Source organism: Egretta garzetta, unplaced genomic scaffold (genome assembly GCF_000687185.1).
Source record: "Egretta garzetta isolate BGI_Z169 unplaced genomic scaffold, ASM68718v1 scaffold4, whole genome shotgun sequence".
NCBI classification, from domain to species: Eukaryota; Metazoa; Chordata; class Aves; order Pelecaniformes; family Ardeidae; genus Egretta; species Egretta garzetta.
The window spans coordinates 1,279,861-1,298,899 of record NW_009259329.1 but is presented as its reverse complement, the minus strand read 5'-3'; the positions used below and the strand labels follow the sequence as shown (position 1 = coordinate 1,298,899).

The 19,039-nt window shown below is 51.0% G+C and overlaps 1 protein-coding gene across 1 annotated transcript in view; it reads left to right on the top strand.

Annotated features, from left to right (window-relative positions):
• PTPRS (protein tyrosine phosphatase receptor type S) overlaps positions 1–17,594 on the top strand; it is a 71,799-nt gene extending 54,205 nt beyond the window's left edge. Inside the window, exons 19-30 of the mRNA XM_035892262.1 lie at positions 2,803–2,900; positions 5,585–5,708; positions 8,474–8,649; positions 9,222–9,341; positions 9,465–9,619; positions 11,967–12,252; positions 12,709–12,887; positions 13,841–13,967; positions 14,046–14,171; positions 15,285–15,439; positions 16,815–16,950; positions 17,526–17,594. Of these exons, the coding sequence (XP_035748155.1) occupies positions 2,803–2,900; positions 5,585–5,708; positions 8,474–8,649; positions 9,222–9,341; positions 9,465–9,619; positions 11,967–12,252; positions 12,709–12,887; positions 13,841–13,967; positions 14,046–14,171; positions 15,285–15,439; positions 16,815–16,950; positions 17,526–17,594 (1,751 nt within the window). The remainder of the gene's footprint in view (positions 1–2,802; positions 2,901–5,584; positions 5,709–8,473; positions 8,650–9,221; positions 9,342–9,464; positions 9,620–11,966; positions 12,253–12,708; positions 12,888–13,840; positions 13,968–14,045; positions 14,172–15,284; positions 15,440–16,814; positions 16,951–17,525) is intronic.
• The last annotated feature ends 1,445 nt before the right edge of the window (positions 17,595–19,039 follow it).

The following is a 19,039-nucleotide window of genomic DNA, read 5'->3' as shown; positions in this document are numbered from 1 at the left end:
AGCTGGTACCACTGTACCGCTCCTGGCTCCTTTAATATCCAACTCCTCCTGGATCTTAATGGGAACGCCGATGCACTTGGCATTTTGACCAGGAAAGTGTTTATCACTGCAGAGGTTTCCGGTCTTCTTTTATTATAAAGAGCCCTAGAAATCGATACGACAAGGAGATTTCTGTCTTTAAGAGCAGCAAAACAAGGCAAGTTCCCATGTGCTCGCAGCCAGAGTCTGTTTGCAGCGGGGTGGAGGTAGGGCAGGATGTTCCCCAGCACAGAGACAGAGCTGGTTTTCAGGAGCTGGTCACGCTGAGGATTTTTCCTGGAGCTTTTATGAAGGAAACTTGTGAAATGCCTTCAAGGGGAATGTGACTTCTCGTTCCGGATTGGCACAGGGGGCCTTTCCCATGCAGCCCACTTGCTCAGAGGGAATGACACATACTGCTCCATGACTTGTAAGCCAAAGAGAATCTGGGTTGGGGTGGGGGTTTTTTTCCTTACTTGTTATTACTGGGGTTTCTGATTGGTTTGGGTTTTTTTTCCTTCTAACCTATGTGTTCACCATTTGGGATTTCATTGACGGCACTGTGTTTCCAAGCACACTTCAGCAAATAATCTCTAGGTTTTTGCAGCAGTCAGGTGGGGGCAGCTGGGCTGAGAGGTGCCTGGCTGCCTCCCAGCCCGGGTGGGAAGAAGTCAGAGAGGGGGCGACCTGCAGAGATCTGGAGACAGCTTAGTGAGTTGCCAGAAGTTGTTCTGAATAGGGCTCAGCTTTGCTCTTAAGCTACAGCTCAAGGTATGTTCAGCCCTTGCTTTCAGAGGCAGAAGGATAGGCATTGAGAAAAGTATTTATAATATTAATTTGCTTTGGTCTCTGCTCTCAGACGTCTCAGCCAGGGTGGCCTTCCCATCCCATGCGGGCAGAGAGAGGTCCAGTTCCTCCAAACACCCCCAGTCTGCATCCAGTGCTGTGGTACTGGGGTGGACGGCCGCTACCTTCCAGTCTGGGGTGGGAAGCAAAGGAGAAATCCTCTGGGTGCAATGGACTGCAGGACAGCAAGACACTAACGAGCAGCCAGGAGAGACTTTCTGCCCTGTTGCTCAGCAGACTGGAATGGAGCCAGTGCACCCTCCAGAATACTTCAGGGTTCTTTTTGTGGGCTTTTTTTGCTCTATTCCCACCCCTCCTTCTATTTTCAGCCAGACTCCTTGTGCTGAAAATAGATGTCTAGTTAGCTTAGGAGAAGCCTGTTGGAGTGGTGGCTCAAGTCCCCACTCTGTGGCAGACTGGTCCTGTCCCCAGGCCTGGGGGAGGCAGCATCTCTCTAGAAGTCACTGTAAAACTGCGGATGTCATGCTTGCTTTGCCATCTCTGTGCTGAGTTTTCAGAGTATCTGACCATGCTGCTGCCACCGCCGCTGCTTTGTCACACACCAACACCCACGGGGCTCGAAATTCTCCCTGGCTTCCATCTCTTCACTTCTGTCCTTCTCACTGGGGGCACTGCCCGGGGCTTCTCAGCATGCTGCTGCCCTTGCCTGTCCGCTGCCATTCGTAGCGGAATCGGCTGGCACGCAGCATGGGAAGCCTTTGGAAAAACGTGATCCAATGCAGATGAGCAAAGCACGGAGCGCTTTTCCACCTTGATTTGTAGCGTAGCTGTATGAGATGATAGGACAGGAAGGATCCCTGCTCTTCCCCGAGCTCCAGCTTCCAGCTGCCCCTCTGAGCGGGATGGGCAAACCACACTTTGGACTGCAAACCAAGTCTGCCTTTGCTGCTCAGCCCTGTTCATGGCTGAGATGTGCCTCCAGTCTGACCAGTCTGATGCAGCGGGGCCCTCCCACTACCAGTACATCTTGGAGAAGATCGAGTCTGTTCCCTGGCAGTTCTGTCTGCCTTGGTACAAGCACAACTAAGTGTTGGTGAGAATTGCAAGGGCAGCAGGTGAACCAGGGTCACGAGGCATCGGTCTCCCCAGCAAATTGTTTCACAGCCCCCAGACTGAGAAGGGGCAAGAGGATTTTTTTGCCTCTCCATCGCCAAAGGTAATGACAGACCCAGCAGAGGCTGCGGCGGGGACGGTACAGCCCTCCCCGCAGGTGGAAAAGGGAGGGGGAGGGCAGAGCAGTGCTGGCTGCCTGCGGGCTCTGCTCGAGATGGAACATCATCCATCAGCCCCGAGCGGGAGGAGGAGCCGGTGCTTGGCATTTCCATACCTGGTCGCACTCTTGGAGCGGTGAAGGTTAGACCGCTGCGTCCGTGAGCTCACCGAGAAGCTCACAGAGCCAGCGTTGTGCAAAGGACAATTCCTGAAAAGCCTCCCCTGCTTCCCCCCATCTGCATTCCCTTCCCCTGCCCCACATCACCATGGTTGGCTGGATCCCTGCCCCTTCCCTTCTTTTGTGTTGGAGTTTGTTTATGATCATTGCGGGCGCTGTAACATTTGCTGCGTAGGTTCCTCTGGCAGCGTTTGCTCATTTTAAGTCCACTATTGGAATCGCTCACACGCATCTGCTCTTCGGATTTTCCTTTTTGTTTTGCTCTGATTTACACATTGAAAATGGGGCCATCACGGGAACACTCTCATTTTACTGGTTTTTTTTATTTCCTTGATTTTTATTTTTTACTTCCAAGGACACAATTTCGAGCCCTGAATTCTTCTCTTCTAACCTCCCTACTTTCATTGCAGATCTTACATTGTAATTTTTTTTCTTTTCTTGTTTCCTCTTTCTTATAAAAATGTGCAACAGTTGTGAATTTTAGGTATTATTAAATGAGATTCTTTTCCTGCTGTCTTGTCTTTTAGGTATGCTCAGCCACCCACCAATTCCCGTTTCCGAGCTGGCTGAACACACAGAGCATCTCAAAGCTAATGATAACCTGAAATTGTCCCAAGAGTATGAGGTATGAGCAAGAGTGAGTGCTGTGCATGGGTTTGCAGAGCCAGGGAATTAGGAAATTCAGGCAGGCCCTCATCCAATTAAACATAGCTTCATTTTAAGGATCTGGTTAGTTGAAACAAAAAAGCTGTTTAGGTATTTAAAATGAAGTATTTGCTCAGTGTTTCGCTAGGTTCAATTCCAGATCCTAGAAAAGGGAGGTTTGGTTCATGAGCCGTTCCTGTCCAGCGAGCGGGCATCTGGGACAGGGCTCCCTTCGTGATGGGGGATGTGTGATGGAAGACGACTGCCAGACAGATCGGATGGGTGCTGTCCTTGGGGGTGCTGTGTCTTGCTGCTGGCACATGGAGAGGACCGAGCCAAGGAATGGGCTACCTGCTTTTAGATAGCTGAAGTTAGGTGAGATGAGCAGTAAGTCCTCCACAGCTGACGTGACCAGCAGCCCCAGAGCTACAGCTGAGAAAATAGGATGATTTGTGCCTTTCTTGTCTTGTCTCAGGTTTTTGTGCTCTTTTTTTTTTTTTTTTTTTTCTCCTTCCTGCTAATGCTTGGTTACTCGAAGGGGCTCCTGCAGGCGACCAGCTGTGGCTGCGGGACTTGCATTTCCAATGGCTCTCCCCAACTGTAAAATCCCCACCTTGCCGGGACCGATGGGTCGGGGCAGTCCCAAGGCAGACTGAGGGGGAAGGCAAAGAGCACCACAGCCCCCCGGGTACCGCTACGGAGCACGGCCCCCTTGTTGCCAGTCGGGGAAGGGCTGTGCACAAACCTGCCCCTGCCCGCTCACGGGATCGTGGCTAAATCCCAGTGCGAACGCTTGGTGCTGCTGGGACCGGCGCTATGCGAGTTGCTTTTGTTGCAGATTGAACATACGACTCCCATTTTTTTGTTGTTGTTGTTCAAAGACATAAAATGCCCCAATATTTTGAGACTAATAACTAGTCTAGACTGCCTAATTCTGCTTGCAGGCAGGGAGCGAGGGGATGCTTTTGAACAACGGGCTGGTTTTGGGGTGCTTTCTCCCCAGCGTGGCTTGCAGATGTCGGTATGCGTGAAGCAGCTCCGGACTCGCAGCTCTGCACCCCCGGAGGAGGGGTTTGCACGTTGGAGAAGGCGTATTTGCTCTGCTGTGGTCTTTCACCCCACATCGGGGCGCGGGGAGGGGGGGGGGAGCAGCAGCCTGTTAATATGCTCTATCCAGATTTCAAAGGCTGCTTTGCATAATGCAATATCCCAAGCGCCCTGGCTTCGTTCCAGCACAACCTCCTCTAGTGGGAGAGCCAGAGCTAAACAAACATCGCTAATGAAATGAATGCAAGGCGAGATTAGAGGGATAGAGAGCAAACAGACACATTACAACAGTATAAATACCCATTAGTTAGAAATGCTCCGCAGCGAGAGTGCAAGAGGACGTTGGTGTCGGGTGGTTTTGTACCAGCGTTGCCACGACTACTGGAGCTGAGCTGTGCCTGGAGGGGGGGGCTCTGGGTCGGCACAGGCAGGCGAGGGCAGCGGGAGCGGGTGCTGGGCCAGCGCCCACCCCAGCGAGCTCCTGGGACCCTGTCCCCACCGGGCAGGAGTGGCAGGCGGGGAGAGCGAACAGCGGGAAACACAACTCGGCAGGCTCCTGCCAAGCCTCCAATTGAGGCAAACCCCTAGGGCTCTGCAAAATGATGAAGGAATTAAGCCCTTGTTTTATTTAATTCTCTGGCTGAGGATTTAGAGGTAAACGTAATTAACCTAATTTCCATATCTGGGACAGCTGGACTTTAGAAAAAAAAAACCTACCACCACCAAACCTGGCATAAATTACCAGGACAGGCAGAGAGGATTTTTCTCTCCAGTGCATTTCATTGCTCACTCCCTCATCCCTTCTAGGAAAAAGCCATGTTGATTCTGTTTTTTAGGGCCAGGGTCCCTACCCCTTCTCTGCCCAGGGAGATGCGCTCCTCCCACCCTGATGCCCCCCTGCCAGAGTCCCGTGGTGCTTTCTTGCCCCTTTGCACCTGGGAGACCCTCAGCACCGAGGTTTTGTGGTCCCAAGTCACGCCGTCTGCTCTTCACGGGGCAGCCCAGTCCCCTCCTGCGAGGTTTTTTCCCTGATGTTTCATGTCCTTCTTGCACGCCTGGTTACAAACCTTGTCCTAGCTTAAATATCCTCTTCTGCAGCTATTAGTACTCACCGAGACACTGGTATATTTATGCCCTCTTAATCGTTGTTTAGTTTAACCACGCACAGGTTTAGCCTCTTCATCATTTCATAAATACATCCTGATGGGATTGTTCCTGTTGTGCTCTCCCGCCTGCCGGCTCTTCATCAGTGTCGGTAACGCAGGGCTGTAACGCACCCAGCGCAGCCTTGGCACAAGTGGGATCCCAGGCCCCTGTATTGCAGCCCGACGTTGCACTGGTGCTTTTGCCACCGGGTTGCGCTGCGTCGTGCCGGAGGGGGAATTATCTCGGGTATCGCTCGGGGCCGAGGGAGCTGGGACGTGAGCACGCTGTGCCACCGGGCTGGGGCTTTCCCACAGCAAAGATCGATTCTTGAGGGAAGCAAGCGGTGAATGCTGCGTTCCTCAGCTAGATCTTCACATCCATGATCTGTCCCATGTGGAGCAAGGTGTTCAGAGCTTGATTTGCTGCTTTTCTCCTCTCTGACTCTTCCGTTTTCTTTCCCAATTCCTCCAGTCCATTGACCCTGGCCAGCAGTTCACCTGGGAGCACTCCAACCTCGAAGTGAACAAGCCCAAAAACCGTTACGCAAACGTGATTGCCTACGACCACTCGCGCGTCATCCTGCTGCCCATTGAAGGTACTGTAGCATCTCTACTCCTACTCGTTAGCGCTGGGCTGAAGTTGCTGCAGGGAAACAGATTGCACAGGCTCTTCTCCCTTCCCCGTTACCCTCTATTTATATTCTTAGCATCTCCCTGGGAGTTTAGCAAGCGGGAGATACCTCTGTAAACCACGCGTTTGTTAAATTCTGATGACTGACATATTCCCTGGAGCTGCAATCTCTCATTTCAAGGGCTGGTTTATCAAGAACCTGTCTTCCCTTGACTTGGAGATCCCTGCTCAATACGTTTCTGACGAACGGGAAGAATTCAGACCGCGTAGTGCTTCAGAGAGAGCGGGGACAGGGCAGTGGGTGGCAATGAACGTGGAGCGTATCTGTACAGCGGATGAATGAGAAGCGCGGGGCTAATTGTACAAATGTGAGTGTCAGCAACATAGCAGAGATGCGGCTGCTGAGTTGTACGGACGTAAAGATTGCTTGATATGCAGCTCTCGCTGCAGTCCTGGCCCCTAAAAGGCTAAGAATAAGGAAGGGTGAGCGTTAGCCTGGTAGGTCATAAATTGTTTCCTGAGCTGCTTTATGTGAGTGATGGCGCAGTCAGAACATTTACATTAAATTTCACAACTCGTGGCTCTTGACAGAGTTGCTCCGGTGCACGCTAGGATAGGAGGGGCTGTTGGTGGAGAGGAGATGGAGTTTAACAGGGCATCTGCTTTGGTTGCTGCTGCCGAGATAATGTTCGAGTTCATCATCCCTGGTTGCGTGTGGCTGTGCTGTACAGATAAAGGATTTAAGGCCAGCCTCGCCTTGCCAAGAGCTGGTCGTCTGAGCAGAGAGGCTATGGGATGGCCTAATAACCCCCCGTGAATGTAAAGGTTAATTCGGAAGCCTTTGTGACAAGGGAATTGCCAGAATAATCTCCTTCTGCTGAGGTAACTGAGGGATGCGGAGAAGTGGAAGAGCTCCTGGGGTAACAACAGATCATGGTGATTTGCCAAAAAGCTGCACAAACCTGGATTGGTCTTGTCTGCCATTAGAGGGTTTTCATCATTTCTCATTGTGAAGATGACTGTGTTCTGGCTTGGTTTTCATCCGAGATTAATATTGCATGAGCCAAGGAAAGCAAAGTCCTTTAAAAGTTGCCTTGTCATTCGAGGGAAAAGAGAGCACCACAAGGGTAGGAACAAAGGACGCTGTGGGCTGGTCTCGGCGCTTAGGAAAGCAGAAGCACGGGGCTGGACGCGGGCAGCAGTCCTAACCCTGCCCAGGTGGCATCGTGAGGGACCAACGGTGCAAGTAGGATGGGCCAAGGTTTAATTTTCCAGCTTCTGAGAGGTTCTGACATGTCTTGGCTGGTGTGTTCCTTCCTACTAGGCTGCCTTTTATGCTGAGGGCTGGAAGATGAAAGGAGTTGGAGGAATTAGTTGTTGCTTTCTCTTTGTTTTGAATCTGGATTTGTCAAGGCTGCAGATTGTCACTCTCTGCTTGGTCAGGAAGAAGTAGTGGCTTTAATTCCGTGACTTCTCTGTAACTGGCCCTGTCACACAGCGAAACATTGCAGGAGCTCATGGCCACCATTTTAAATTACAGAGTGGACCGGAGGGGGCTGGAGAGGAGATTAATTCGGGAAGCTCAGCCTTGATCACGTTCCTGCTGCTGCTGCACAGCCGCCTTCCCTCCTGAAATTTCAGATTGGGAAGGAATGGGGGCAGGGAACCCTCCAGAAATTTAATCAAAAGCCATTTCTACCAGCAGCTGAAATTACCAAGTACCCTTGAGGACTGGCAGGCAATTCAGCGTGGATTGCACCTCGCCAACGGAAGCAGCAATGTCTATTGCTACGGCAGGATGAGGACTAGCAACCCAATTTCATATTGGTGCTGCTCCCCACCCTTGGCTCCCCCTCGAGACAGGAGTTAAGCGTTCTGTACCGAGTTAATCATAGGTTAGCAGAGACCTGCCAGCCTCGCCAGCCGCTCTGCCGTAATTAGGAATGGGCCAAATTGCCAAACAGTGCGGATCCTCTGTGCCAATCCGAGAGGCTCTAAAGCTGAACCTGAGCATCAGTGCTTGCCAGTGTCCATTTTAACTTCAGAGCAGCTTTCCCCTGCCATGTCCCAATCACCCTCTTCACTCGGCCCCCCCCCCCTGCCACTCACATCAAACCCCTCAAGCAAGGACATGGGTGAGCAGCTGTAACTCAATAGCCTGTAACTCATGCGAATAGAAAAAAACCCCACTCCTAAAAATGACAGCGGACAATTTAAAGCAAGTCAAAGCCTGTAATTTCAAAGCCTTTACTGGCTGAATCAAGCCTAGTTTTATTCCTTGCTTTGTCCAGCTGTAGCTCACTGCCTGGGATTAGTGCATCAACCAGGTGCGTTTGCTGCCCAGATTCTGGGCGTTCTGGGACAAGGACTTGGGTTTGTCCTATTTGAGACCAGTGAATCAAGAGCACTAGGCTGGGGCTTCTGCTCCTATTGGCAACACCAGTAAGACCACCATGGTTTCAAGGCTTAGTATTTGGTCTCTGGAATACCTTTTGCAAGAAGTTATTTGCCTCCCTGCAATGCAGACCTTAGAGGCAGGAGCTTTAGCTGCGAAGAACTTGCAAAGAGCCCGTTCCTCCCAGCTGTGGTTCTAACCCCCCAAGCCATGAGGGCCCTAGTGGATTCGCAGGGGAGTTACCTCTAACAACGTTCTGGCAAAGATCTCCTCATACTTTCAACTAGGTAAAGTCCTGCGCCATCCACTAACTTGCTCTTGCTGATGTAAAACAGGAATCGTGGGCAGCGATTACATCAATGCCAACTACATCGATGGCTACCGGAAGCAGAATGCCTACATTGCCACGCAGGGGCCTCTGCCGGAGACCTTTGGAGACTTCTGGAGGATGGTGTGGGAGCAGCGTTCAGCTACTATTGTTATGATGACTAAGCTGGAGGAGAAATCACGGGTAAGATGCACGAGAGGGATGACTGGTTAGTCATAATCCTGGGGGATTGGAGGGTAGTGTTGGGGAACAGCAAATCCCTTTGATCTGCAGCCCACACTTATGTCAGTGGGGGATTTCTGCCTGCTTCGCCAGCACCCTGAAAGTTCAGTGATTCATTGCTTTCTAAAAAAACAAACCATTCACCCAGGAAAGCTGCAGCCTCCTTTGCAACTCCAAGAGAAGAGGACACTCAATCCTGTTGCATGCTTTGTAGGTCTGTCTCGGAGTTAATCATGTGGCAAGTTTCACATTCAGTTCTCTTGTTTAACAAGCCCCAGTACATTCACTCTAATCTTCAGGATCATTCCAGTCTATTGTCTACATGATTGATGTGGTGCATCAAAGCCCATGCTTAGTCAGTAGGAGCTTTTCATGCCCGGTCTGTCCCTATCGTGGTGCTCTGGAAAGACATTTCTTGCACCTTCCCCCCCCCGGCCAGCTTCACCTGTAACAACATCAGGGCAGTTCTGGAATGAGCTTCTCCTGCAGCGTAGGGTTTGTTGCAGCATTGAGCAATGCCTCCTGTCTTCCAGATAAAGTGTGACCAGTACTGGCCGGGCCGAGGTACAGACACCTATGGAATGATTCAAGTGACGTTACTCGATACCATTGAATTGGCCACATTCTGCGTTCGAACGTTCTCCCTTCATAAGGTAAGCTTTCTCCCACTCTTGGCTTTCCCCCCGGCTATGGCACGCTCCCTGTACACAGCACAGGCAGGGCATGGCAGCGTCCTGGTACCTCACGTTACTCTCAGTGCTCTTTTGTCTTTGCAGAATGGCTCCAGTGAGAAACGGGAGGTCCGCCAGTTCCAGTTCACAGCGTGGCCTGACCACGGCGTGCCTGAGTACCCCACCCCGTTCCTGGCTTTTCTGAGACGGGTGAAAACCTGCAACCCCCCTGATGCTGGTCCCATTGTGGTGCACTGCAGGTATGGATTTCCTTCTCCTAACTCCTGTGTGGGGCCATCTGCAAGAGAGGCAGAAGTTCAGAAAGGCATTGATTTGCACCTCTGAGAAGTGCACAGTCCCCTTAGTGAGTACCCAGCAGGCGAGAGCTGTACTGTAAAGTGGATTCCCTGCCAGCATCTGAGGAGGGTACTTGGGTTTCCATTGAGTGCAGAATTTCCTGAGATGATGAGTGGTTCAGTTTGCACCAAATCACTCAGACCTCGTTAGCAATGGGAAGCACCCTGTGCCATCCTGGTGTCTGGTTCTGTGTGTAGGGGTTGTTTCTTCAATCATAGAATCATCGAATGGTTTGGGTGGGAAGGGACCCCTAGAGGCCACCCAGCCCAACCCCCCTGCAGGAGCAGGGACACCTTGAACCACATCAGGTTGCTCACAGCCCCGGACAACCTGGCCTGGAATGTTCCCAGGGATGGGGCCTCCACCACCTCTCTGGGCAACCCCCAACTCTCCCAGCCTGGCCTCAGAGCAGAGGGGCTCCAGCCCTCGGAGCATTTTAGTAGCCCTCCTCTGGCCCCGCTCCAACAGGTCCATGTCCTTCTGGTGCTGAGGGCTCCAGAGCTGGACGCAGGGCTCCAGGGGAGGTCTCCCCAGAGCAGAGGGGCAGGATCCCCTCCCTCGCCGCTGGCCATGCTTCTTGTCCCAGCAGGAAAGGAAGAAGGGGGAGCGTGACCTAGGAAGCTGCTTGGTGCTGCTGCATCGGGTGTTTGCGAGGCAGAGTTGCCTCAGCTGTCTGAGGGAGAGCTGACAGTGATGGAAAGAAGGGGGTTTTGGAGTGCCGCAGCCATTCTGGTACTGACAAACTGAAGGCCCCCATGGGCAGGCAGCGTTCCTTAATTCAATTTACAACCCAGTGAGGAACGTTTGCAGCCTCAACTTAGATAAATCCCTGTGTTCCTCAGGAGGGTGTGGAGGAGCCTGCAGGTCCCTCTACACTGAGGGAAGACATCTGAATGTTACAGCTGCTGGGGGAAGCTAATCCTGCCTCTCCTAGAGGATGCCATTTAAACAGTCTTTGTAAGTGGGCAACTTATCACTAACCTTGCAGACGGCAATTATCGTGCACCTCTCAGAAAATGAATAAAGAGAGCTGTCAGCTCACAACGTGCGGGAACCAGCTCCCAGATCAGCTGCTAAATTCGTGCCAAAGCTCCAGTCACCTGCTTGGTTCAGGTGTTAGGCAGTCTAATTAAAAGAGATCAAGGGGGCTTTATGAAAAAAGGGACTGCACTGGAATAGTAAAAGGAAACCCTTTATTAGCAGTGGCAAACGCATAGACCCACAGACCCCTACTGATTCACAAATGCCATTACGCACCAGTTTGGTGTTACCTTGATACATAAAAACACTTAGGAAAAGAGGCGACACGTGTTACTCATTACAACATCAGTAGTTTCTCAGCTGCTGAAAGATCTGAGTGATTAACCGTGCTTTATAAGCCTGTAGATCGTGCCAGCCTTTTGTTCAAGCCTAGAGCCCCCTCAGTAGAATTGTCGTCATTGCGTGTCTGCCGGGAGAGCTCTTGGCCTGGGGATGTTGGAGATGAAGAGGCAAGAGAAACGAGGCAGATCAGCAGGGAGGGGCAAGAGGCACAATCACCAGAGGCAACTTTTCATCTTCTGCCCTGTCCTCGGGCGACACAAAACCCAACTTGGTTGTGGAAGTTCTTGCTAAACTGAGCTGAGACTCAAAGCAAACCTCTGCCTGTTGCAAACTCTTTGGGTCTAAGCTGGGGTACTTCTGCGTACAGCTGGGCACAGGAGATGAGGGGACCCTTCCGTCCGCTGGCCCTGACCCAGGAGCCTCTCCCTGCCCTTGCGGCAGCACTGGCCCAGGTGGGACTCGGCTTTTTAGGTTTTTACCAGCCCCAGGGCAGCACTGTGCACCAGTGACTCGGAGCAGCAGTGACTTTGGTGTCACCACTGTCCTCTGCACGCTGCAGAACTGTCCCAAACCCTCCAACACAGTCAGGAGCAAGGCACTGAGGTGAACGGGCAGGAGCACTCGCCAGCACCGCTTCCGTTAGGCAAGTTCCTTTAATACAACAAAATTGATGGAAGTGCTGGACCCACACATCTGGCTCGGTTGCCAAGATTTCCATTGCCTCAGTCCATCACAAGCCGTGTTCACAAGGCCTTGGTTCCTTCCACGGGGTGCATTCGTTGTTCCCTCTCTGCCTTGTGTTTCTACCCTGTGTTTCCTGCTGTCCATGGCAGTGGAAGCGTCCTCCCTCGCAGGTGGCCATTTGGAAGAGCTTTCTTCTGTGGTAGAGTAGTCCAACGCTTCATTTTTTTCCCCTTTTCTTTCCAGTGCGGGTGTTGGACGGACTGGCTGCTTCATTGTGATCGACGCCATGCTAGAGAGGATAAAACATGAGAAGACAGTGGACATTTATGGGCACGTCACCCTCATGAGGTCACAGCGCAACTACATGGTACAGACAGAAGACCAGTACAGCTTTATCCACGATGCCTTGCTTGAGGCTGTTGCTTGTGGCAACACAGAGGTCCCAGCCAGGAATCTCTACACCTACATCCAGAAACTGGCACAGATTGAAGTCGGAGAGCACGTGACAGGCATGGAGCTGGAGTTCAAGGTAATGGTAGATGCCTGAACAGGGACGGTACTCACCAGGGAAGCCTCTGTATTCCTCGCAGGAGCTTTGTTCTGCTGGCACTCACACATTGCAGACAGGGAGCCTTTATAAGGCTAATGGGAACTTTTTGGTTCGATGTTAGAGAAGTAATTACTTTTCTGACTTATGCTACTTCAGTTCCCTAGGGAGCCCTACCTGCTGCTGCAGGAGGCTCGGCCGGTCATCGCAAATCCAGATTGAATTTGCTCACTCTTTATGGGTTTTTAAGCTTTTTTTAATTTGAAAGTATTGCTGGGGGAAAGGTCTCAGACTCTGTCCCCACGCCAAAAAAAAAAAAAAAAAAGAGGGCACACAGGGGGGAACATGGAGGGCAATTTAAATGGGCTGGCACAGGGCTCAAGGAAAAAAAAAAAAAAAAAGCTGAACAAATGGTTGTGATTCTGCTTTTGCCTTCAGCGCCTCGCCAACTCCAAAGCCCACACCTCCAGGTTCATCAGTGCCAACCTCCCATGCAACAAATTCAAGAATCGTCTTGTCAACATCATGCCATATGAGACCACGCGGGTCTGCCTTCAGCCCATCAGAGGAGTGGAAGGGTCAGACTACATCAATGCCAGCTTTATCGATGGCTACAGGTAAGCAGCACCTCGCTGCCCGCCGCCGTCGGGGCCTTTTCTGTGCGTGTCTGAGGGTGCAGAAGCACCAAGGGCTGGGCTAAGTCTCAACACGGGTGGGCTGCTGTTCCATCCCCTCACCTAGCTATGCCGCACGCAGTGGTGCAATGCTGGAGGGAAAGTCCCTCTTCTGATGGCCAGCAACCCATGCGGAGACTCAAATACAGATTCCTGATAAGCTTTATTCTCTGTGGTCTTAAAATTACTTCTCCCCTAAAGCAAACCAAAACCTTCTCCGGCTGCAGGTCCTAAACATAGAGTGTCAGTGAGGGGGTGGATTTTGCCATTGGGAGGTTTCTAAAAACAGATTAGCTTTTTTATTACTCTTGTGATTTGGGGATGTTGCAATTCTGACAGCTTCCCACAGGCAATGCATGCCTTGTTCTCCAGCCCTGGGAGCTGCTGTGCTCCACTGGTGTGCTCAGAGCCTGGCCAGCTACAGCTGAGCCCCAACTGAGGGAACAAAGCCACCCCATGTGCACGTTTCCTCACCTCCAGGTGCACCCAGCAGTCCTGGTCCTGGCTGTGGCACCGGCGTTAGGGCATCTCCGTGCCTGGCAGTTGAATTCTTGGTGGTATTCAGGCCCAGAAAACACGGATTCTGGTTCCAAGAAGCTGGCATGCAGCATGTTACACCTTCTTCCAAACAGGGCATCGTGCTAGAGTGATCTGGGTTTACCCCTTGGAAAGGGTGTTTAGAGAAAGCTTCACAGTTTGCTTTTTTCCTTTTTTTTTTCAGCCATTAGCACCAAAATCACCTCCTGCCCCTTTAGTCCTTGCTCTCTTCTAGTTCTTCCCCAGCATTTCCACTTGTTCTCCTACTCGTCAGCCTTTGTATTGATTTCCCAAAGGTTCTGCCCAAGCAGTGCTCCACACCCCCTTGACCCACCCCATGGGTTTGTGCTCTGTTTCAGACAACAGAAGGCGTACATTGCTACTCAAGGGCCGCTGGCAGAGACCACTGAAGATTTCTGGCGGATGCTATGGGAGAACAACTCCACCATCGTCGTGATGTTGACTAAGCTTCGCGAGATGGGTCGGGTAAGCGCGCACCAAGGACAGGCACGGGGGGAGCCTGCAGCACAGGGGGCTGACAGAGACCTTTCTTTCCCCTGGCAGGAAAAGTGCCATCAGTACTGGCCCGCGGAGCGCTCTGCCCGGTACCAGTACTTTGTAGTAGATCCCATGGCTGAATACAACATGCCTCAGTACATCCTGCGGGAATTCAAGGTCACCGATGCCAGGGTAAGCGCTGCACGATGGTGCAGTCAGTGCTTGAGTGGGTTATAGCTGGGGCTGGGCTGGAGTGGTTCAAACCCATGCACTACAGAGGCTTACTTTTAAAAAAAAAAGGGGGGGAGGGGTGGAGTTTGGTGTGGTTTGGTCTCTGTAAGAAAGACTGAGGTGTAAACACCTTCTCTGTGAAAGTCTGGAGTTATCATCAGTGAGGAGAGCTTAGCTGTGGTGAGGAACAGAACACACAAACACAGATTGTACTTGAATATATTTTCTTACAACTCAGAAGTCGTTTTCTAACCTCTGCTCGCTTACCATGGTAGTGAGGCACTTTGGTAGAGATGGACCAAGCTTTGGGTTTTACTTGGAGCTTATTTGGGATGAAAGTAGAACGTAGTATCTGCCCAAAGAGCTAACAAAAAAACAGACTTGCAAAGGCTACGTGGCACCCTGCAGATACGCGCTTCTCCTCTGGCATTAAGAGGGATCGCCCTTTCATATTCAAAGGGGCACATTCACTCCAGTAATCTTAGCTTCAGTGTTGGATTTCCCCTCCAAAGGAAGGTTTCAGGACCTTCTGAAATTTGTTTAGCAAATGTAACCCTCACTCTCATAGTGGAATCATCGGCTTTAGAGGTTGCTCTTGCTGTAGAACCTGATCATTCTATTTGCAAGGTTGGGAAGGAGGATGCCTCATCAGTCCTGGTAGAACAAGATTTATCTTCCTGTCAGCTGTAATTCTGACACTACGGCAACTCTTCGTCAAGATTGATGGAGAGGCCATAACCTCACCTTGAATGTTCCTTTACTGAAGACTCCATCTGTGCAGTCTTTGCAGTGGTCAGAGCTCTCAGCCCCCCTGCCAGGAGCGTAGATCTGTACTGACAAGCTGACTCCGGAAGTGTCAGCGGCAACATGAGCAGCTGCATCATTTTTTTTATATATATATATATGTGTATATGTATATCTAAAAAATATATATGTACATTTAATTATAACACAAAGTTGGCTCAACTTTTTGTGCCCCTTAATGAATTCGCAACAAAATGGAGGAGTGTTTTGCCTGTTGTATTTAGTACCACAAGTCCGGGATGTTTCAAATATTCCTGTTTTCTCCCCCAGGACGGTCAGTCACGAACCGTTCGGCAGTTCCAGTTCACTGACTGGCCAGAACAAGGCGTGCCAAAATCAGGAGAAGGTTTTATCGATTTCATTGGACAGGTACATAAGACCAAGGAACAGTTTGGCCAGGATGGCCCCATCTCTGTCCACTGCAGGTAGGCACGTGCGAATGGAAACACCCAATTCATCTGAGGATGCAAAAAGAGCAGAAGAAATTAAAATCCTGCAGATACCTCCCTCCTTTCCCACCCCATCTTTGCAGGCAGATTTCTTGGGGGTGTCTGGATAATTCTGACACTACGGCAACTCTTCGTCAAGATTGATGGAGAGGCCATAACCTCACCTTGAATGTTCCTTTACTGAAGACTCCATCTGTGCAGTCTTTGCAGTGGTCAGAGCTCTCAGCCCCCCTGCCAGGAGCGTAGATCTGTACTGACAAGCTGACTCCGGAAGTGTCAGCGGCAACATGAGCAGCTGCATCATTTTTTTTATATATATATATATGTGTATATGTATATCTAAAAAATATATATGTACATTTAATTATAACACAAAGTTGGCTCAACTTTTTGTGCCCCTTAATGAATTCGCAACAAAATGGAGGAGTGTTTTGCCTGTTGTATTTAGTACCACAAGTCCGGGATGTTTCAAATATTCCTGTTTTCTCCCCCAGGACGGTCAGTCACGAACCGTTCGGCAGTTCCAGTTCACTGACTGGCCAGAACAAGGCGTGCCAAAATCAGGAGAAGGTTTTATCGATTTCATTGGACAGGTACATAAGACCAAGGAACAGTTTGGCCAGGATGGCCCCATCTCTGTCCACTGCAGGTAGGCACGTGCGAATGGAAACACCCAATTCATCTGAGGATGCAAAAAGAGCAGAAGAAATTAAAATCCTGCAGATACCTCCCTCCTTTCCCACCCCATCTTTGCAGGCAGATTTCTTGGGGGTGTCTGGACGGGGGGGGATGCCAAACACTGTTGCTTCTACCACCCAACTTCATCCCCCTTCAGACCACAAAGCCTTTGACTCCTCGTATCTGGGGAAGAGCTCTGAAAATGCTGATACTCCAAAGGAAATAGGAACCACGATGTAGAATTAGAAGTGGTTTTATACCAGTTCTCACCTCTAACACTGCTGATAGCAAATGTTTGCTGATAGCAAGAATTGTACCTCCCCACCCCTGGGCAGCAGAGGATAATGCGTTCTTCACATTATTTCATTTTAAAAGCCTCATGTCACATATTAGCAATAATTTCCACACTGAATGCTGTTTACTATTGCCCAAAGCTTTTGATTTTTTTAGTGTCCATCTCTCAAACATTTGCTTGGGTCACGCACTCTGGCAGTTCTGCCATTTCCTACCTCCTCGAGGACTGGCTGAGTCTCTCCAGTTCTCACATGTTCGTAAGGACGCGGCCATTCGCTTAACCATAACTTCAGCATTTCGGCAAGGAAAGCATTTGAACGTTATAACATACAGGTTTTTTGGTTTTGTTTTTTTTCCCCCCCCCCTCCCATTCCTGCAGTGCTGGCGTGGGCAGGACTGGAGTGTTCATCACATTGAGTATCGTCCTGGAAAGAATGCGTTATGAGGGCGTTGTAGATATTTTCCAGACAGTAAAGATGCTGCGAACACAACGACCTGCTATGGTGCAAACAGAGGTAAGGAAGGGGGAGTGGGGAAGCCACCCCTGCCATGGTTCAGAGCATTCAAGGCCAGGTTGGACGGGGCTCTGAGCAACCTGATCTAGTTAGCAGTGTCCCTGCTCCCTGCAGGGGGGTTGGACTCGATCCCCCCCAGCCACCCCTGGCCGAGCGGAGCTTTTTGCCTTTCCAACCACCAGCAAAACCTTACCTGAAGAGTGAGCAAGCCCAGGCTGTGCTGCTGGTTTTACTCAGCAGTGTGGGAGGCTTGGGGGTTTTTAAGTAGTTCTAAAGTCTCTTAAAGACTTCACCTGATCCTTACCTCAGAGGTAAAGGAGCCGCCTGCCTCTGAACACAGCCCACGCTGGCTGTGGAGCCAGAAGGGTTAATGGTGGGATGACTGGTATCTGTGAGATGCACAAACAATAAAGGGAAGGGATTTCCTTTCCCAGTAGTTTGGAGCTCTTTGAGAATAAAAGAGCCTGCGCGTGATTCCTGCCGGAGCAAGTGCAAGCTGGAAAGCAGGGCAGGGATCCTGAAGAGCGGATACAAACCCCGAAACCTCTGAAGCTGGTTCTCTTTACTGTTGGCAGGATGAATACCAGTTCTGTTACCAGGCAGCTCTGGAGTATCTGGGAAGTTTTGATCACTATGCAACATAAAAAGCCATCCGTTGTGCAGACTCTACCAACCACTTAAGTCCTGGAAGGCCTCTTTTGACCCAGGAGGAGCGCTTGAACTTACAAAACTGAATCAGAAGAAGTACCTTTTCATCTGGACAATGCATTGGGGAGCAGGGGGAAGGAGCGAAAGGAACACCCCTTCAGGAACTCCATGTTGTAACCTGGACCGTGAAGAGGCAGCTCAGGAGCTTGCGGAAGGACTGCTTTAAGTGGTGAACTGCTCTTGTTACCTCAAGTGGTGTTCGCTGTGGAGGACGTATGGACATCCTGAAACAGATCCAAAAGCTAAAACACACCTTGCGAAACGTTGCCGCTGGAGAAGGGAAGGAAACCGACTTTGGTTACATCATTAGAGTTCAGTTTATTTACTAATATAGTTGGCAGTCTTTAAAGGAAGTCACTTGCAGCATTGAAGGTGTTCTGTAAAAGATAAGAACAGGAACTAAATCTCAACACTTAGGCAAACTTAGGGTCAGGAGTTCTTCTAGCTGGAGTCTTAATAACCTCAGTATCGAGATTGGGATGATTCTGGGCTTACAGGCACCTTACAGACAGCATTCACTGAATGCCCCTGCCACGCGAGAGGTTTTATAGCTCACGTTTTGAATACTTGGAACATTCCTCATTTCTTCTAATTCCAAAATTTATTTTTTAGGATATTTAAAACTATAGAGAAAGAGAGAGAGATAAAACCCAGACCTGGCTGTGTGGCGTGGCCCCCCCTCCCCTGGCACTCCGGTGGGACAGGTTGGAGGTGGCAGCTCCCCTGGGCTGGGTTCGCTGCCGGCTGGTTCTGGTCCCCTGTTCCAGCACATCCAGCTAACACAAAGGCATTAACGGGAGGAGTGGTGGGACACCCCGTCAAGAAAGGCAGCCCCTTTCCCATTTTCTTTGCACATTCACACAACCCCACTTCTGCTGCGAGCAGCTGTGCCGCCCCCCCACCCCACCAGCTCCTGCCGCCGCAGGCCAGGGGCGTCTCTCCGCACGGAGCCCGAGGAGCACCCGTAAGAAATTGATATCCAGTAGCCAACCAACCGCTGCGTGCTGCCAACACCCCGTCAAGAAAGGCAGCCCCTTTCCCATTTTCTTTGCACATTCACACAACCCCACTTCTGCTGCGAGCAGCTGTGCCGCCCCCCCACCCCACCAGCTCCTGCCGCCGCAGGCCAGGGGCGTCTCTCCGCACGGAGCCCGAGGAGCACCCATAAGAAATTGATATCCAGTAGCCAACCAACCGCTGCGTGCTGCCAGCCCCTCGCCTCTGAGCACGGCGGGTCTCCAGGAGCGCTGCAGAGACACTCAGGACTGTCCCGGTACCACGTCACACCCGGCCCACCGGCACAGCTCCGAACGAGCCCTAGCTGTATAACTGGGAAAGATCAAGTACGAGGCATTCAATGGCAGATACTGTGAGTGGCTTT